Source organism: Chenopodium album, chromosome 19 (assembly GCF_948465745.1).
Source record: "Chenopodium album chromosome 19, dcCheAlbu1.1, whole genome shotgun sequence".
In the NCBI taxonomy this organism is placed as follows: Eukaryota; Viridiplantae; Streptophyta; class Magnoliopsida; order Caryophyllales; family Amaranthaceae; genus Chenopodium; species Chenopodium album.
This window is the reverse complement of record NC_137852.1, coordinates 3,410,465-3,431,481: the sequence shown is the minus strand read 5'-3', so window position 1 is coordinate 3,431,481 and position 21,017 is coordinate 3,410,465. Positions and strand designations below refer to the sequence as shown.

The following is a 21,017-nucleotide window of genomic DNA, read 5'->3' as shown; positions in this document are numbered from 1 at the left end:
TCTCCACAAAAAATGGAAGAAAGAAAACACTATCCTAGTACCATAATGTGCCACTTTTAGTACCAAGTTTATGATGAGCAATCATTTTCGATGTCAAACCGTACTCAGCTCCAACTTTTTCTCACCTTCTAAAACCACATTTTTTTGAATACTTTTGTACCAATAGTTCCTAGACAACAACGTAAATAAACACAAATTTAATACAATAATGATCATCAACAACCAGTAATAATAATCAAGACGACTATGGCTCAAGTCTTTGCCAATCCACTTTTCTCCATGAATCTTAGTCACATGATTCACGATTATAATCAAGAAACTATTAAGAAAGCTCCCAATACCAATAACACTAAGGTAAAATGCCATTCCTATGCTCCTCATTGACTTAGGAACTTGGTCATAGAAGTATTCTTGCATTCCTACTAGGGAAAGCCCGTCCCCCATTCCGAGGATAAAAAATTGTGGCGCTAGCCAAAATATGTTCATTATTTTTCCTTCTAGTGACGCCTTTTGCCTTTTCTTCTCAACCAAGGCCGATATCATTATTGATATGGTTAAGGCAACCATGCCAACGCTGATTCTTGTAAGGATTTTAATACCTCTCTCGTTGCCTGTGACTCTCCTGAAGTATGGAACAATGACCTTGTCGTAAAAGGCAGCTGTAATAATCGTCCCTAGGGCTATAAACGCGGTCATGGATGCTGCAGGGATTTCGAATTCTTTGTAAATTTTTCTATTCATTGCACTCCCTTGCTTGACAAAGAATGAAGGGCCTTGGGCAACACCTATGCCAAATACCAAGGATGTTAGCCATATGGGAATCATGGTTAGTATCAACTTTAGTTCCTCCACTCGTGTCACGGTTGCTAGCCTCCATGGACTTTGTTTCTTCACTGCTGCTCCATTATTATTTTCTTGATTTTCAATTATAGCTGCTTTGTCAAGAAATCTGCATTACATGTATACAAGCATATCAGATTAAATTAATGAATTGTAATATAATGATATAAAGGAATCAAGTAACTTCTCGATCTATCTTGTTTTCCTCTATATTCTATTGTAATTGCTAGCTATATTTCTCAATTGGGAAATTGTATATCCATTTTTTGGTAAGGTATTTTATCTGTCTTCTTGTCGCATGATTACATGTTATTTCTCTGTATTTCTCTGCTTTTCACATGATCTATATTTGTGTCAAAAAAAATTGTCACTCTAACACGTAGCAACTAGTATAGAATGGAGGATTATAAAAAGGCGGTATATATGGCCTAATGGCTCGTGGTTCAACAACATTTACCTGAGTCTATTAGTATGATCCAAACACCGGCCTTGGAGCTTCCCTGAATTAGGATCCTCGTATAACAAGGATGGATTCGAAGGACAAACTAGATTTCTCTTGGCTACAGCCGCGACCAGAACTTGCAACAACGGAATTAAGGGACTTCCAAGAGCATTCTTGTATCGATAGTAAGGCCTTCCAAGAAAAAACACTAAGACACTCAATCCCATTACTATGGCTAGGATTAAAAATCCAAGGGCCCAACTTACGTTGTCCTGCAAGTACACAATCACAGTCACTCCTATGAAGTAACCACCACAAATGGAGATGTTCCACCAGTTGAAAAATGATATCTTTTCTATCCTTTCTTCTGTATGATTGTTATCGAATTGGTCCGCCCCAAAGCTCTCCGTGCACGGCTTGTGACCCCCTGTCGCTAAGGCCACGAGGTAGACACCTAGATAGAAGACTAACTCGTGTACTTTGGTAACACGGTCACATGTTGTCGATGTTGTGCCACAAGGTTTAAGGCTTGGAATGTATTGAGACATGGTCAAAACACCTAAACCCTGAATAAAAATAGGATAGTGTTATCTCCAATAGTAACAAATATTTTATTGCTTTTTTGGTGTTTAGAGAGCCACAAAGACTGGTGATGAGACCGGGAGGAATGCTCCCGCTATCTCTTACTCTCACAAATATTTTCTTGTTAATGGCTGGTAACCAGGACTTGGGACGACATATTTAAATATACATCTAATCTAACCAAAATATTACAAGTAGAACAAAAAAAATTGAAAGGAAGTAAGAGTACTAAGCAAGAAGTCTTGCCAGAGCGTAGAGGATGGCGGCGAAAAGAATCATAAAGTAGCCACCAGTATATGCATCAGCAAGAAAGCCACCAAGCATAGGCGTCACAGTGACTACTCCACCCCATATATTCACATTATTGGCCGCTGTTTCGAGGTCTTGGTGCATCACATCAGTCAAATAAGTTATCATATTTGTTAATATTGTAAAGTGACTCATCCTCTCACTAAACTCAATTCCTGCATACAAACATTTTTTTTTCAATCAAATATCTGTGTACCCTGTCCGAAATCAATAGTCACATATAGGAAGTAGCTTAGTTCATCCGGTTTTTTATATGCACCTATTTTGTATATTTGCTCAAAATCTATAAACTTTGATCATATAAAATTTTCAACTATTAGTATTAGTGCTAATTGCAAAAAGAAGCATTACCTATCATGAAGTAGGATGCTTTCCAAGAACCGGTGGAAGATCGAATAGGAAGCTTCCCTTTGTAATCCAAAGTTGAGTCATGAACATGTAATTCCATGCCATTTTCACTGGTTTTTTCTTCTGGGATTCCAAAGTTGTCGCCTTTTTTTCTCTGTGTTTCATCATGTATATCTCCACTTCCCTCCATTTTTAGTTAAAAATTATGGAAATAATAGTTTTAATTGATACTAGCGCAGTATAAAATAACCTAATTGTTCAGTCAGGTTACTATATATGGCTTTTCTATCTAATTATATAGTGCATAGAAGGTATAATACTACTACGTATTTAAAATGTATCAGTCATTGTTCAATCAGGTTACTATATTAATGTTATGATAATTATGCTGAGAACATGTCTGCATTAGCCTCCGATTTCAGTTTTTTTATCTCGTGTTAAGCTGGTCATGACAAGGATGTTGGGCCGCACACACATCAAATTAGTATGATATTGTCCGCTCTGGGTTTGACTAACATAGATTTGTTTTTAGTTACCTTTCAAAATGTTTTTCGTCTTTCATAGCTTCATGTGTACTTGGTATAGATTTAGATGAACAACCCCAACAAAGGGTATTCTTGGTTTTCCTTTAATGTATTTAAACAAATATAGAAAGATACAAGTTTTTTTCGAAATATTTAATACCATATATAGCTGACAAAATTAATTGTTACATACTCCGTATTATTGATCGATTGAGATGGAGGTCGGTCTGATGCAATACATTATAGTTTAGACAAGGCTTATTACTAATTAATCTTCGTTGCGTCTAAACAAAGACTCAGGGCCGTCTATTAGGGGGAGCACAATGAGCGACGGCTCAGGGCCCCCCTATTAGTGGGCCCCGTCATTGTAATTTTTTATTTATTTTTTTTTTACAAAATAAAATGAATTTTTAAATACTAGAAATAAATGAGACATATTTGGTTTATTTATTATCACTAATTATACCCATAAGTCCATAACCATGCTAATACTTTTTACCAATATATAAAAAACGTATGTTGTCATGTAAAATATTTTTCGATTAACTTATATATATTCATTATATTTACATTTTATACTTCTTAATAATATTAATAGTTAATTTGTGCATTGACATATGCGTTAATGTTGCGATTATTATGAAATAGAAGGATTATATTATAGCCCTCTTCTCTCTCTCGTTTCAAATTTTGTGATGCCATCAAAATTTTAATTAATACGCGATGGTAAAAAGATAATAATTAAATAATTCAAATTAATAAGGAAAAATTGCTCCCATAAATCCCAACTTTGCCTCGTCCGCCCAAATTAATCCCTACTTTTGATTATTATCTATTGCACCCAACTTTAGGGGGTATTAATTTCTATTGCACCCAACAGGTCACCCAACCTGATGTAGCAGGTTACCTAGACACGTGTCAGCATATGATTCGCTTAAAAAAATTAAAATTAAAATTAAAATAAATAAATAAAGTTTAAAAAATTAAAATTAAATAAAAAAAAAACACCTTCTCTCTCCTCCCTTCTCCCCCTTCCCTCTCTGCTTCCTCCCCACATCCCTTCCCTCACGGCCACCCGCAATCAGCCGGCGGCAGCACTACCTCCCCTTCCCCACCTCCGTATCGCCGCCTCCCAGCCCACCTCCCCGCTTCCCCTTCCCCTTACGCACTTCACACACGTACTCCACCAACCTCCCTGCTTCCCTTTCCCTGCAACTCCACCAACTTCCCGTTGCAACCACGACCACCAGCAACAACCTTGCAAACCACCTCCCCTTTCCTCTTCGATCACCTTGCAAACCACTCAAAATCCCCCAAATCCTAACCCTTAACCCTAACATTCGAAATACTACAAAAACGGCAACGAAATCAGCCACCAACGGCCGAAATCGGCCGATAAAGGGTTGAAATCAACCATTCAGGCCCATTATCGACTGATTTTAGCCATTTGTGGCCAATTTTGGTGGTAGATTTTGGGGGAGGGGGTTATTTTATGGTGGGGAAACAGTCGTGCGGTGTGCGGTGGTGGTTGGCCATTTTCGGCCATTGTGGTGGTCGATTTGGTGAGGGGGCTGTGATGGGTTTTCGGTTGTGGTGGGTGAAGGGAGTGCGTGTGGTGGCTGGTGGCGAAGGGAGTGCGTGTGGTGGCTTGTTGCTGGGCTGCGTGAGGGGAAAGTGTGCGCTGGTGGTGGTGGTGCGGTGGTGGAGGTGGGGCAAGTGCTGTATTAGTTTTAGGAAATTAATTTTTTTTTGTTTTCATTTTTTTTATTTTTTTATTTTCTTTTTTTTTTCCAACCAATTACATATTGACACGTGTGCAAAAAAAATTAATTCACAAATGTTAACCTGATTAACCGGTTTCAGGTAAATTGGGTGCAATAGAAATTAATACCCCCTAAAGTTGGGTGCAATAGATAATAATCAAAAGTAGGGATTAATTTGGGCGGACGAGGCAAAGTTGGGATTTATGGGAGCAATTTTTCCAGTTAATAATCCAATAATCAGGGGTAAAATATTTTGTTGCTAAATTACGTACACTTTGTAGTTTAGGGTCAGGGGCCCCTATTTAAATTTTTGCTCAGGGCCCCAAAAATGTCTAAGACGGCACTGCAAAGACTTCAAGTATTCTTATAATAATATAAGTATAGTTTTCTCATATAATGAGCATCACGATCAGAAAATAAATATTCATTTGGTATCGTTTACTTATGAAGGTTGATATATGTAGGAATCAGCATATAATCTGCCAGTATTATTATGTACTAGTTTGATTATTACTTAATTAGGGTATTAGTTGGTTGTGCATGATTTTCTAGATGCTTACCTATGCTTTGATTGAGATGAAATAAGGGTTGTTTATCCCTTAACCAAACGTAATTTTACTAGAATAAAGCGAAAATAAGGTTAAGCAAGAAGCAATTACGTACTACATATGTATAGCAATATGGAGAGCATAAAATTCTATATCATACTTTGTATATACTTACTACATTACATAATTTTATGATTCTAATTTATCAGAGTACAAGAATTTCACTGTAAGCAATATAATATAGTTTACAAATCTTTTTAAACACTAGCCATCTCCTCTGTCTTCTCACCATTACAAGAATCACTTACAGCCGTACTTCTGTGAACATTTTTGTACTGATAATTCTTGGCCAAAAACACGAAAACACACATGTTCAAGACAACCATGATCATCAATAGCCAGTAAAAATAATCAAGACGACTGTGGTTCAAATCCTTGCCTATCCAACCCTTACCGCCTTTCATACCTGTCACATAGTCCACAATATTGATTAAAAACGTACTAAGAAAGCTCCCTACACCGATAACACTTAGGTAAAACGCCAACCCTAAGCTCCTCATCGAGTCAGGAACTTGGTCATAGAAATACTCTTGCATTCCTACTAGGGAAAACCCGTCCCCTATACCAATTAGCAAGAATTGTGGAGCTAGCCAAAATACGTTCATCATTTTCCCTTGCAATGCCAACTCTAGTCTTTTCCTTTCCACTAAGGCCGAAATCATCATTGATATGATTAAGATGACCATACCAATACCGATTCTTGTAAGGATGTTGATGCCTCTTTCATTGCCCGTTGCTCTCCTTAAGTAGGGAAGGAGGACCTTATCGTAGAAGGAAACTGAGGCAATCATCCCTAGGGCCGTTAGGGTGTACACAGAAGCCGGTGGGATTTCAAAGTGCTTGAAGACTCTCCTATCCATCGTGCTTCCTTGCTTGATGAAGAATGTTGACCCTTGTGCAATGCCTATGCCAAACACCAAACAATTTAGCCATATAGGAATCATGTTTATTATGAGCTTTAGTTCCTCTACTTGTGTCACGGTTGCTAGCCTCCACGGACTTTGGTTTTTCCTCGTTGCTCCATTGTATCCCCCATCTTCAATTATAGCAGCTTTGTCAAGAAATCTGCAATACAAACATATTATCAATCTTTTGGAATGTTTACAAAATTAATTAAATCAAATGAGTATGGTACACACAACTAGCGCGAATTCCCCTGAATCTTGTATTTACCTGAGCCTATTTGTGTGACTTAAATGTCGTCCTTGGAGTTTCTCTGTATTGTGAACCTCATACAACATGGAAGAATCCGAAGGACAATGAAGATTTCGCTTTGTTATAGCAGCGACAAAGACTTGTAACAACGGGGTTAAGGGGCTTCCACGGGCACTCCTGTAACGGTAAAATGGCCTCCCAAGAACAAATACTAAGACAGAAACTCCCATAGTTATTGTTTGTATAAAAAATCCAACACCCCAACCAAAATTGTCTTGCAAGTACACAATCAAAGTTACACCAAAGAATAGGCCACTACAGAGTGCAACATTCCACCAGTTGAAAAATGACATCTTTTGCTTTCTTTCTTCTGAATGATTGTCATCGAATTGGTCTGCCCCGAAACTCTCCAAGCACGGTTTATGACCACCCGTTGCTAGGGCCACGAGGTAGGCCGCTATGAAGAAGACTACCTCGTGAACCTTGCTAGCATGATCACATGAATTTGGGGTTGTAGTGCAGGGTTTAAGACTTGGAACGTATTGTGTCATGGTCAAAAGAGCCAAGCCCTGAACAAAAGAGGTAAGAAAGTTTTAATTGACAGCGAAAAACTTGTCGTGCACCTGAATGTATAATCTAATTTACGAAACTACTTGACCATTGTAATTTCTTTTCAACTATCTAATCGTATCTTGGTGGGCCAAAAAGCCCAATTATATTGGAATGATTTCAATGCTACTTTTGTATTTGATCAAAATGTAGGGCCCTAAGCCCATTAAGTGTCCTTTGAACGAAAAGGCTCTTTCACTCAAACCTTGTTTTAAAATGCTACCTCCGTTAACTTTTAGCTGCAACTTTGGGGTATTATATGTGAGATATAAAAAAATCCAAAGTTGTAACTAAAAGTTAACTGAGGTAGTACTTGATTTTTCAAAACTTATGTAGTATGGAGTATTAATTTAATATAGTTAACTAAATTCGTACTTTCTACTAATGAATTTTTTAGAGTAGTATCAAACTAATAAGGTTATGTTATATTTTTAAAAGTTAAACCTCATCAAAAAAGATTAATGATTGAATGAAACAAACCTCCTCTGTTCAATAATTTAAGTTACTTTTTGCTTAATATTTGTGCCAACTTCTTAAGGATGCGGATAGTATGAGACTATGAGATAAAAGTTTGTTTTTTTTTTTTCCCCTACAAAATTCTTCTAGAAAATGTTAGGCACTACAATTTGCTAGCCTAGGGAAATTCCAAAATAACCAATAGTGGTGTACCTGTAAAAAATTGACATTTTCAAGATAGGAGTTTTGTGACTTGCATATAGACATGTAATCAAATACTTCGTAGTTGCATGTCTCTTTCTTTAAGGTTGTTAAAAAGTATGACTTCATCACGACTTTACTTTCATTCTTGATTGACATGTTAAACGGAAAGGCTAATTTATTGTGTAAATTTATGAATTTACCTACCAAAAAAGCATAGAAATTCAACTACAACACTTATTTCTCAAAAAGTAATGTACTCATTTTTTGGTGAAAAAAGTTTGTACTCATTTATTGGTGAAAAAAGTATTAGACTTTGTATTACATATAATTGGGTGGGATATGTCTTGTCTTAATAATTTGGTTATGCATGACATATAGCCATATAGGGTTGTATATCATTAAATGAATTTTCTTAAAATCCATTCGTTTTGTTCTTCTGTTTTGATTGTCATTTTGTCAATGCATCCATATCTGTGATTACAATGTATTTAGTTGTGTAATAGTAAAATTTATAGACACTTGATGCTCTTATAGTATTTATTAAAATAAATAGGACAAGACTTCAGTTGATTATGTTGTACGAAGTATCATATATATTGAGAATAATAATTTAGTAGATTTCTTCAAAATATGAATAGTGTCAAGATTCTAAACTCGAACAAAAAAAAAATGAAGGAAATAAAAGTTTGAAATTATATGACAAAATCGTCCATTGATCAACATTATCGGTAAATAATCCTTAACTACTTTTTCCTTTCTAATATTCACATATGTTGTCAGACTACATTTAACATTTCCTTAAAATAAAAATCCAAATATAAAGCAAAAGCTATCAAAGAATTAATTTTTTTTATAAAAAAATAAAAAAGATTTAGGGAGGAGAGAGAAGAGACTTGCCAAAACATAGAGGATAGCAGAGAAGAGAATCATGAAGTAGCGGCCAGTATAAGCATCCGCAAGAAACCCACCAAGAAGAGGCATCACTGTTGTTACTCCTGACCATAAATTCACACTACTCGCCGCCGTTTTCAAGTCTTGGTGCATCACTTTTGTCATGTATGTTATCAAATTTGTTGCTATTCCAAAGTAGCTTAGCCTCTCACTAAACTCAATTGCTACATATATAAATATAACATCATTTTAACCAATATCAGAATTTTCTCAAGCAAATCTTACGTGAGTCAAACTTACAATAACTTAAGAAGCTAGTGAAACGTCATGTCTAGTTTAGTTTTAAATTTATTATAAGTTTGCCTCATATAAAATTTGATGATAATAAATTTAAAAAAAGCTTAGTACGAGTATAATGTATAATAACTAACAAGAAAGGTAATTATGAGGTTACCTATGATGAAGAAGGAGGCTTTCCATGAGCCAGTGGAAGCTCGACGAGGAATCCTTCCCTTGTAATCATATGACGAATCAAGAACTTGTGATTTCGCGACATCTTCATCTTCTTCTTCTACTTCGAATTTCCTTAATGGGATTTCAGGAGTACTAAAACCACCCATTTCTTTTTGTATTTTTTGCATTATTGTTATAAGATGAGCGCAAATAATATTGGAAGGACGTTATTAAATCTAAGAGGGTAAGAGTGAGTATGGCATGGTATTTATTGTATGAAAAAGTCGTAATCCTAAGGTCTAAAATTGTCACTTATAGTGGTGTTTAATTTTTTTTTGACTAAGTTAGAAAAGATAGTGCATGGTGCAACAATTAATTGATGAGTATAGTACAGTGTTTATGTATAGTAACCCCCACTCATCTTTGCGCATATTGGAAGTTGGGATGAGGCAAAGAGTTTAAAGAGACATGTAATATGCTCTCAAAAAGAGCGTAACAATTTATGCTATTCTCCAACAACTTTAGCAAAACAGCCAGCCATATATATACACCGATTTATTACTCGTTTCTTAAATAATAATTCGTATTTCACTCAACAAAATAACAAGACACCCTTAATAGATGAAATGTCGTTTGGGACAGGCTCAAGGGCACAACTTGACCACCGAGGGGGGTTTTGGGGCAGTACTCCCAAAACTTACGGTATATGTTATGTACGTAGGGTTATAATTTTCTGTTTTTGGGCCTATTTAGGTCTAATCCTTTTTATTTTAGAGGACTATGCAGTATTCCCAAAACTTACAGTGTATGTTATGTACGTGGGATTATAATTTTCTGTTTTTGGGCCTATTTAACTCTAATCCTTTTTATTTTAGAGGAATATATAAACTCCTTTAGGGTTAACCTATCTATCAACTATTCTGTAATATATATGTGATATCCTCAAGATATGTAAAACACTCCCCTCACCTGTCCAGTGTCCACTGATATAAATAACTCATCGTTTTAGTGAAAAAGTAAAATGTTTGTTGTTATATGTTGATTTCCTTATTTTTCTTGCATCTAATATAACAATACCCCTCATATATAAGTTGACTCTTCACACTCGCAATTTGTAGGTAAGCAAGTATTATATAACATGACTATATTCAATGGATCGGAGTATGCCATTGTCATAAACTCATAGTGAGAGCATTAGTTACCTTTAAAAATTGAAAAAAAAAAAAAAATTAAAAAAAAAAAATTGAATTGGTTCTATTAAGGTGGAGCCGTAGAGGTTGGGGCCTTGGGGTGGTGCGCAACAATTTGCAAATGTGAGGTCAAACTTGGTTGCTTGATAACATGATAAGTAAACGTCAACGAGGATTTGATATATTATATTTTGACCATTAACATGTTTTAGTGGAGATTTATACATGATTGCAACCACAATATTAAGTGTAGGTCTTGAAATTAGGGGTGAATAATATATAACATGTTTCATGACCCCTTATTGGCCCTAATCATATTACATAAATAAGTTGACTTTTAAGTGGCTAAGTACATTTACACATGTTTAATTTAATAAATAGATAATTATGCTATATATGAAGTACATGTTGTATGCACTTTAATTTCCTGATTTAGAATGTACTATATATACTTTATATCTTGTCATTTTAAGAGAGTTTTCAATAATAATTCAATTCCAAAATTGCAAGTGAAAATATACTTCTTATTAAACTAAAAATTAAAAAGAAGTATGAAGTACAAAGTATAACTTGTCCTCTTAATAAAAAAGTGTTGTTTTGAATGTTCACTTTTCTTAGATACATAAGGGTGTATGGTATATATATAATATATGTAGAAATAATTGCATCTAACATGCACTGTACTACTATTAAGAACCTATCAAATGTTGATACCAACTTTGTTAATATCTTAGAAAGTTGTATCATACTAAGACCTAATATCAAATCTCATTCATACAGATCACTCTTTAAGCCTTCCCCTTCCCAAAAATATAAATAAATATATGTATCGGTCAAATTCTCCTAAACGCTAAAATGTAATATAATCTGCTGCTTCCGTATAAACTTATCAAATCCTTTTGCATATCCTAACCTTAATCCTCTGATCTTCAAAATTATCCTTGATTTGATAAGGAAGGATTAGAATAATTTTCTAATGTCACATATAATCCAGTATGTATGTGTATATATATATATATATATATATATATATATATATATATATATATATGATTCCATGCATTATCGATCCAATCATTAGTCTTTTTTTTTTTTTTTTTTAAGTTACTTTGAATTTCAATATGAATTCTTTTTAATCCTACTGTCAAAAGGAAAAAAAATATATATTCCTTCATTTTGCTTTAATTTGCATGTGTAACACTTAACCCATATAAACCCTTTTGTACCGTTTGCTTTAGTTATCCAGAAATCAGCATATATTCTACTCATATTATATGGTTATAACAAATACATCATGCTTTTCTAGATGCTTATTCAGCTTTACTTTTAATAATTAAAAAGACATAACAATATGATATATTCTGCCTAAACCCGATTTAAATCCATTTTATGCGGTTGAAAATTAGATACGTTATGTCGTGTACTAAGCATTATACCAAATTGACAAATAATTGATTGCTAATTGGAGAATTAATGATTTTTTAGTAAAGATAGGCAGATAATTATTACTCCTACTTAATTGAGATAGATGTGATCATGAATTCTGAATCAAATGGAATGAGGGGTCTGGCAATTGAATAATATGGTAAAACCACTAGTGATACTAAATTATTTCTTATTTGTGGTACTAATTAATTAAGCTAAGCTAATATATTAACCTACCCTTTCTTGTCTATTATTCAATCAATCTATCTAGCTAGCTCTCTTGAATAGATTCGTGTTAATCCAGAGAAGCTATTATTCTCCAGGAATATGATCACAAAACTATATATGATAATGGGTCATGTCGATTGTCCGATAGTATTATTTCAAATAGTAATGTGAAAACTTTATATTCACGTAATTAGAAATTTGAGTAAATGTAATAAAGCATGAGCCACGACATACACAGTACTTAACATGAAAAAATCATTACTACTCCAGATTATCCCTAAAGAAGTTGCTAACATGTTAAGATTTCAGCATTTATCACCAAAATCTCAAGAAAATGATAAGTGAACTTTTGAAAATGATAAAAGTTTATTAGGTGAAAAGGTAGAAATATATAAGTTACTTATGGTTGGTGAAATTTTTTAACACGATGTGTATTATATAGAAACTAGGTCAAACTCGCTCTCAGAAAGAACGAACCGGTTTTACCCTAATTATTCCTCTCATCAACATCTAAGTTTATAAGTTGAAATGAAAAGTAAATTACCTTATATGATATTGAAAAGCATGCCAAGATAGCTTTATTCGATCAGTTAAATGGCATCTTTGGGAGTTCGTTCTTGCCCTTTCCTCCACTCACAGTCACATGTGGTCACACAATTGTGTTCATTTCTAAAAGAAGCCATTATACTATAAGGCCAATAATAACCAAAAAAAAAGGTAATTTTTAGTTAAAGTTTAAGTAGTGTATCTACGTGCTTATGATAAGAGTTTTGTTGCAATTAAGAAGTTGAATTGCGAATACAAAGAAACGCATAGTATATATCCTGAAATAGTATGCATTTTGAACATAATGAACAAAAAAAAAAAAAAAAAAAACACCACTCTCATTTGTGATTTTTTTTTTTTTTTGAAACACGCTAGAAGTACCATTAATTAAGAGTTGGACAAATTGTCCATGAGTACATACGGAGCAATGGAGGGAGGACAGTGGGATTCCCACACTTGCTCAAAGCCAAACGGTACTAATCTAGCTAAATGGTGGGCAACAAAATTCCCATCCCTACGAACATGAGACCAACTAACAAAATCAAAATCCTTGCAACAATACATAACATCATCAAGAATAGAGTCGAGATCCGAAAAGTAAGTCACAGCCTTCATGAGACGCTTAATCACAACTTGGCTATCCGATTCAACAATAAGCCTCTTCACACCATACCTACGGGCCAGCTTCAAACCAAGCAGAACTGCCTTACAATTAGCAATTTCAGGGGCCAGCCACCCCTTACTCTTCTCACGCTTGCAAAAATGACCTCACCCCTATCGTTTCGAGCCACGGCACCAAGCCCCACCCACCCTTCATCACAAAGAGATACATCACAATTTACCTTAATGAAGTCAACAGGGGGAGGGCTCCAAACCTTGGGGCTTTTTCACTTGCGCACACCACCCACCTCATAGATTTTTGTCATGTATTTGAGGCAGTCTTCAGAGAGTCTTTGAACTCTTTCCTTCACCACTAGATGCGGCACATCTTTGGCATTAAAATCCTTGTCATTCCTTCTACCCCATATATACCACAAGAGATTCACACCTCGCAAGCAAAGTTTAGCATCAAGCTTAGACCATCGCACAAGCATACTCTTAAAGTCCTCATTCGCATCAGCTGGAACAAGAGACTCACAATTTAGTTCTCTCCAAAGATCACTGACAGCATTGCACGAGAAAAAGGCATGACCTTTAGTCTCACACACATTTTTACACCAGGGGCACGAATAAGATTCAGTCATGTGTCTATAACGGAGCAGCTCACGCGTGGGGAGGGAGTTGGTACATGCACGCCAAAGGAAATGCTTCACTTTCGGGATTGTCTCAAGCTTCCATATTGCAGCCCACACCTCGTGAAACCCATCAAGATTGCAAGATTTCCCCAGTAAGTATGCAGTCTTCACTGAGTACACACCATCGCTTGAAAAAGCCCAAGTGTATTGATCTTTAGGAAATCTGATGCTAATTGGAATTTGCATAATACAGGCCACATCACGAGCATTGAAATTAGCAGTAAGTAATTCATAGTTCCAGTTACTACATTGTGTGTCAATCAAATCACTTACTAGCTTGAGACCTTCCACCCTTGAAGAAAGAATGAACTTCCCATTCTCGTCTGCTACCCACGGGTCCTCATATATATCAATTGATTTTCCATCCCCAACTCTCCAAATTAATCCTTCCTTAACAAGAGCTTTTGCACTCCAGATGCTACGCCACGCATAGCTGCCATTCAACCCCAAGGAGGCCTCAAGAAAATCCGAGTGAGGGTAGTACTTGCTCTTCATAATTCGGCTCAACAAAGACTCCGGATGAGAAATAAGACGCCAAGCTTGCTTTCCCAATAAAGAATCATTGAAAACAGCCATGTCCCTAAACCCGAGCCCACCCAAACATTTAGGTTGGCATAATTTATCCCAGCTTAGCCAATGAACTTTCCTTCGAAGGTCAGTGTGACCCCACCAAAATTTCGCCATCATAGATCTAATGTCCTCAATAACACTAATGGGAATTTTATAGACCCCCATTAGATAAGTGGGAATAGCTTGGATGACGGATTTAATCATAACCTCCTTCGCAGCACGAGACATAAACTTCTCCTTCCACCCGTTCAACTTTTTCCATACTCTATCCTTCAAAGCAGCAAAAATCATTCTTTTCGACCTCCCCAAAATAGTCGGAATACCCAAGTACTTCTCATGTTCATTCACTTTTCGCATCCCTAAAAACTGAGTCAACTCCTCTTGCTTCGATTCACACACACCTTTGCTAAAAGAGACCTCCGACTTGTCATAATTAATTTTCTGCCCGAAAGCTGCTTCATACACGTTGAGGATATCAACTATCTTTGAGCATTCCTCTCGGTTGGCACTAGCAAAAAGAAGGCTATCGTCGGCAAAGAAGAGATGAGAAACCTTCGGCCCATGTCTACTAGCCCCCGCTCCATGGACTAGTCTATGATCCGTAGCCTTTTTAATCAAAGCAGAGAAAGCATCCGCAATAATAATGAAAAGGTACAGAGAGAGAGGATCTCCCTGCCGGAGACCCCTAGAAGGAACAACATTGCCACAAACGACCCTATTAATGATGAAAGAGTAGGACACCGTGGTGACACAGCTCATAACAATTCGAACCCACGCCTCCGCAAACCCCATTTTGAGAAGGAGTTTTTCTAGAAAAAACCACTCCACCCTATCGTATGCCTTACTCATGTCAAGCTTCATAGCAATTGTTCCTTTGCGGCTAGTACTTCTCTTTTTCATAGTATGAAAAAGCTCCGCTATAGCAATCAGTGCATTATCCGTGATCAATCTTCCTGGCACAAATGCACTCTGATTTTCCGAAATAACCCTCGGTAAAATCTCCTTCAAACGCAAAACAATCACCTTCGAAGCTATCTTATACAAAACATTGCAGAGAGCAATTGGCCTAAATTCGGTCATCGAAGTAGGAGAGTTAACCTTCGGAATAAGTGCAATATTTGTATTATTCACCGAACTTGGAGGAACCACACCATCAAGAATTTGCTTCACTCGAGTAAAGACCGCATCACCCACAACCTGCCAGAAATTTTGATAAAAAATTGCATGAAGCCCATCTGGACCCGGAGCTTTACACGGATGCATAGCACACACAGCCGCATGCACTTCTTCTTTTGTACACGGTTTCAGCAGCAATTCATTATCCTCAGAGGATATAGAAGGGGAAACAGCAGCTGACACATTCTCACAATCGTCAAAAGAGGGTCCCGAAGAAGTAAAAAGATTAGAGTAAAAATTCTCCACAATCGTCTCAATGTCGTCTTCATCAGTGCACCACTCGCCATTAGAATCAAAGAGTCCTCTGATTTCATTGCATTTCCGCCTTTGAGAAGCTTTATGATGAAAGTATTTTGTGTTGCGGTCACCATCCTTAATTTCCGACACTCTTGATCTAAGATACCAATATGCTTCCTGTTTCTCAAAAAGATCATCAAGTTTCTTCTCTAAAGCCACACACAGCTCAATATTTGCAGATGACATACCCTCGTTTTGAACTTCTTTCAACTGATTTTCGGCCTCTGTGATTTTATTATCAAGCTCTGAAAATTTCTTACTACTCCATCTCTTGAGAGCCTCAAGAGTGGTGCCAAGCCTTGACTCGGCATCCATCCCAGAAGCACCCTCCCACGTCTCCTTCACCGTAGCCATACAAGTCTCATCCAGCAGCCAGGCAGTCTCAAATCTCAAGGTTTTTTCCCCTTTTTCCTCTTACTTTTTGCACGATAAAGTCTCATGAGGATCGGAGAGTGATCAGACTTGTATCGCACTATGTTCTCAACATCTGCATTCGGAAATAAAGAGTGTCAAGCCTTGTTGTTGCAATATCTGTCTAGCCTTTCTCTAACAATAGTCTGCTCTATGAGCCCACGTTCCCAAGTGAAACGCTGACCCCTGCTGCCAAGGTCGTGCAAGTTGCACTCTTGGAGTGCTTCTCTAAAATCCACAATAGCTCTTCTCTCACAATTAGCACCCCCCTCCTTTTCATCGTAACTTAAAATTTCATTAAAGTCACCTCCAATAAGCAAAGGTCCATCATAAGAGTCACAAATAGAGCGTAGAAGATGCCAAGTCTTGGATTTATTTTCCGTCTCCGGCCAACCATAAATTCCCACAAAACGCCATACCACATTATCACCAAAATCAACATAGCCACAAATATGATTATTCGAAAAAGAGACTAAAGAAAAAGCAATAATATCTTTATTCCAAAACAAACATAAACCCCCTGACAAACCATTACTACTAACACCAAAGGAGCTATCAAAGCCTAAACGATTTTTTAATTTTTCGGACTCACCTTTATTTATTTTAGTCTCCGAGATAAAGAGTAAATCCGGGACAAATTTAACGCACCACCTGCGCATAGCTCTCACTGCACGAGGGTTGCCCGCACCTCGGCAGTTCCAACACATAAGACTCATTGCTCTTCACGGGGTTGGAGAATGCCAACACCCGCTACTTGGAGATTAAAGTGCTCCCCACTTGAAAAGTCAGCATCTAAGAACTCGCCACCCTCCATCCCTTCAATCCCTTTTTCAACTCCACCCTTCACTACATTTACCACTCTTGCTTTCTTCCCCGGGCCCGCCAAAGAAGCATCATCTGTACCCCCCTCTCTTCCCACAAAACTCCTTTTTTCCCAACTTTAACTCCCCCAGAAGACTCGGAAGTGTCCATTGGATCCCCTTCCCTTTCACTCTGATTTTTGTCCCCGGCTTTCCTCTAAATTTTCCTACCCTCCTTTCCCTCACTACCTTTAGATTGCAGCCCTGTCTCTCTATTTCCTTCTTTGCTACCCTTGTTCACACCTCTTCTCCCATCTAGCCCCTCCACACTAGCAGGTGTAGCAGTTTGGTTCATAAGCTCCACAGGAACCGTTCGAAGAACAAGCGTGCTACTGCCTTCTTCAAGCACTTTGCACAAGGCTGCCTCCCTGACTTTCGGAACAGGGGATCCCAACTTAGAAGAAGAGAACTGGAGCTTTCTAGCAACACTCGGGGGACCCAACCTGATTGCTTGTGGATTATTGTACGACACTTTGTTCACATGCCTTCTACTTGATAAATTTTCCACCCATTTTCTCTCCTTCTCCCTGTCAATTAGCGAAGCTTTCGATCGTTGATGCGGGGAGGCAACTAAAAATGGACCATACTGAAACACTAGTGCACTCTCTCCTTCTTCCTGTTCCTGCTCAATACAATCTTTATCCAGATGACCCAACCTGCCGCAGAAAAAACAAAAATCACCCAATCTTTCATATTTGAAGCCTATCCACTTCCTCAATCCAGAGTTGCTAGCTACTTTAATCCCTCGCCGCAAGGGTTTTGATACGTCTAGCATAACTCTAACTCTCATAAACTCCTCCCATCCTACTGGGTCTGAATCATCAAACTCAAGAAACTCTCCAATAGCGTTCCCCACCTCAGTTGCAAAGGTAACATTGCGTCGGCCAAAAGGAACATCTAACAATCGAATCCAGAATGGCGACTTATCGAAGGCGATGTCCGAAGGTTGTTCATCACCATCGATAGGTTTTAGCATAAGCATCTGCTGATCAAAGGTCCATGGTCTTCCATCTAAGACCCTTAATTTGTCTTCTTCATTAAAGAATTGGAAAATAAAGAGATTGGTCTCCACAATTCGCACTGCAACATTGTCTCGCAAACGCCATAGACCCTTAAGAACCTGTTTCATCGCTTCTATATTGAACGGTTTATTAGTCAACATCTTCCCAACCAAAGCAAGGTCTAATCTAGTCCTCTGACTCTCATCAGTCAATGTCTCTCCACCTTCGCCAATGATTAGGTTTTCCTCCTCTGTAAGTTTGAGTTTGCCCCAATCTTTCATCAATTCCTCCTCCATAGTCAAGGAAACTCTCAATCAATCCAGTCTAAAAGAATTCGAATCAGAAAATAGGTGGGATTGCACTCAATTTTGAGGGAAAAAAGCAACTAACTCGCAAAACTCAAACCCTAGCAGAGCACTCTCCTAACCCTACTCGAGGGACTCCTTCTCTCACCAACTTGGCCATTTACTCTCATTTGTGATTTAATGCTTAAGTTAACGTTGGTTTTACACCTTCTAATTATAATTCTAAGGAATTTAATTTCTTTACCTGGAAAAAAAATTAAAAAAGAAAAACCCTCAGAATATTAATGGTGTAACAATTGAACGTTGTGTCCGAAATGGATAGGTGAAACAGATTTTTTTTTGTGAATATGCGAGTTAGCAAGTGATAGCAACGGCTAGATAGGTTTCTGCTAGGAATACTACTGTAAAGATTGATTCGAGGGGGCCTAGCCCATGCCCATCGTTTCTACTTGTGGTTATTATCCAAATACGCAGTATAAGTATTCACAAGCAGAGTATTTTTTATTCCCTACTTTATTAGAAAGTTTACTCGCTTTCTTCTTTACAGATCATCTCATTTATATTTTGTCACGCTAGCTCTTAATACCATGTTAGACGAGCATTTTAAATAAAAACTTAAGTAGTCGCTTGAACTTCTTGTTCGGTTTATATACTCTATCAGTAACTCTAATTTTGAATTTTTAAAAGTATAAAAGTTGACATTTTGAAAAAACAAGTTATAACAAATTTAATAATATTATACATAGTGAGTATAGCATACGAGTAATGTTTTTTCTTATATATGAATTTCAAAATATGTTCAACGATTTTATATTTGACCACATGGATAGAAAATGAAAAGATATAAAATGGTAGAGGGAGTAACACAATAAATTATTACGGTAATTGACAAACTAGCTTACAACAAATTCAAGATTTGTTATTCTTGTACAATTTATCACTGTGAAGCAACACTACTTATCTCATTGTGGTACTAACAAAGTTCCTTACAATTCCTTCCCTTACAACAAATTTCACTTAACACGCTCCTGAAAAATAAAATTACATCATAAGAGGGAAAAAAGTAACAGAAAAAAATAAGTGAAAAAAAAAAATGTATCAGTTGGAACAACATGGTTTCTTGTTAAAATTATTATTAACCCCAACATTAATGTTGGTGCCTTGAGGTAAAGAACCAGAAGCTTGTTGAGCAGCTAAAGATTTCTTGCTAATAACTTGGTAAATGTCTAAGAGAATTGTTTGAAAAGCCTTCTCAACATTGGTTGAGTCTAAGGCTGATGTTTCGAGGAAAACGAGCTCTTCCCTCTCGGCTAAGAACTGCCCTTCCTGCTCAGAAACACCCCTCAGATGCTTAAGATCGGACTTGTTGCCAACTAACATTATCACGATGTTTGAATCTGCGTGGTCACGTAGTTCATGAAGCCACCGGTTAACGTTGTCAAAGCTTTGCTTCTTGGTTAAGTCATACACTAACAAGGCTCCTACAGCTCCCCTGTAGTATGCACTTGTTATGGCTCTGTACCTTTCTTGCCCTGCTGTGTCCCATATTTGTGCTTTTACCACTTTGCCTTCTACCTGCACTTACACTAATAATTATACCCTCAATTTTACAACGGGTTGTTTTATTAATCGTGCCTAGATTTTTATGTATATAAAATTATACAGTACTTTTATACGACATTTACACACATAATTTCAAGGTTTTTCATATACCAAATATACAAGTACATTACATTCCTGTTATACTTGTATATGTATAAGAGCAAATAACAAGGCAAACTCAATTACGAATATATATACTTCGTATATGTATGCAATAATACTATACTTATATCATGCACCTGATAGCACCAAGAATGGTGCCCTTACGCACCTTGCTCTGTGCGAAAATAGTTTTGTAATAGGTGTATTTTTCATAAGTTGATGAACAGATGGATGATTTGATTACATGAAACATTGTGTAAAGTATTTTATAAACTCACCTGTAATGTTCTTGTAGCAAATTCAACTCCAATTGTTGACTTGGATTCCAAGCAAAACTCATTTCTGGTAAACCTTGACAGAATATTGGATTTACCAACACCTGAATCTCCAATCAAGACAATCTTGAATAGATAATCATATTCATGATCAACTTTATATGCCATTGATTATAAAAATAAGTAACTTCAAATAAAACAATATATCTATTTGATCAAATATACATGTTTAAGATAATTTTTCTTGGAGAAAAAGAAGAATAAAATGGAGGGTAAATAACACTTATACAACTCATAACGTTGTTTTGAACTTATCTAATTTAGGAACCTTAAAAAATTTGAGGGTTGAAGAAATGATTTGCACATAAATCACTCAATGAAAAAGAAAATTACAATAAAGTGAATAAATTGGCAAATAAATTAAGGGTTCATATGAGAGCACTGTTGGCAAAAGAAATTAGACAATCTATTTATATATCTTCAAATAATATATCTTCAAACCTAATATACTGAAAAATAATCGCAATGTAGAGTCCTTTATTTTTATATA

The 21,017-nt window shown here is 36.5% G+C and overlaps 4 protein-coding genes across 4 annotated transcripts; all 4 read right to left on the bottom strand.

Annotated features, from left to right (window-relative positions):
• Window positions 1–93: 93 nt before the first annotated feature.
• Window positions 94–9,633, bottom strand: LOC145594553 (uncharacterized). Its single transcript, XM_081650869.1, has 8 exons — window positions 9,186–9,633; window positions 8,738–8,955; window positions 6,590–7,140; window positions 5,726–6,481; window positions 2,525–2,631; window positions 2,111–2,328; window positions 1,298–1,848; window positions 94–949 (listed from the first exon to the last, which is right to left on the bottom strand). The coding sequence occupies exons 1-8, from the start codon at window positions 9,370–9,372 to the stop codon at window positions 94–96; spliced, it is 3,444 nt and encodes a 1,147-aa protein (XP_081506995.1). The 5' UTR covers window positions 9,373–9,633.
• Window positions 9,634–12,960: 3,327 nt separating this feature from the next.
• Window positions 12,961–16,265, bottom strand: LOC145596147 (uncharacterized). The gene is made up of 2 exons (XM_081652571.1): window positions 13,482–16,265; window positions 12,961–13,257 (listed from the first exon to the last, which is right to left on the bottom strand). The coding sequence occupies exons 1-2, from the start codon at window positions 16,263–16,265 to the stop codon at window positions 12,961–12,963; spliced, it is 3,081 nt and encodes a 1,026-aa protein (XP_081508697.1).
• Window positions 16,266–16,420: 155 nt separating this feature from the next.
• LOC145596146 (uncharacterized) lies at window positions 16,421–17,038 on the bottom strand. Its single transcript, XM_081652570.1, has one exon. It carries the CDS (start codon window positions 17,036–17,038, stop codon window positions 16,421–16,423), a length of 618 nt encoding a protein of 205 aa, XP_081508696.1.
• Window positions 17,039–19,586: 2,548 nt separating this feature from the next.
• On the bottom strand, window positions 19,587–20,635 carry LOC145594498 (ras-related protein Rab2BV-like). Its single transcript, XM_081650807.1, has 2 exons — window positions 20,471–20,635; window positions 19,587–20,063 (listed from the first exon to the last, which is right to left on the bottom strand). Exons 1-2 carry the CDS (start codon window positions 20,633–20,635, stop codon window positions 19,587–19,589), a joined length of 642 nt encoding a protein of 213 aa, XP_081506933.1.
• Window positions 20,636–21,017: the final 382 nt, after the last annotated feature.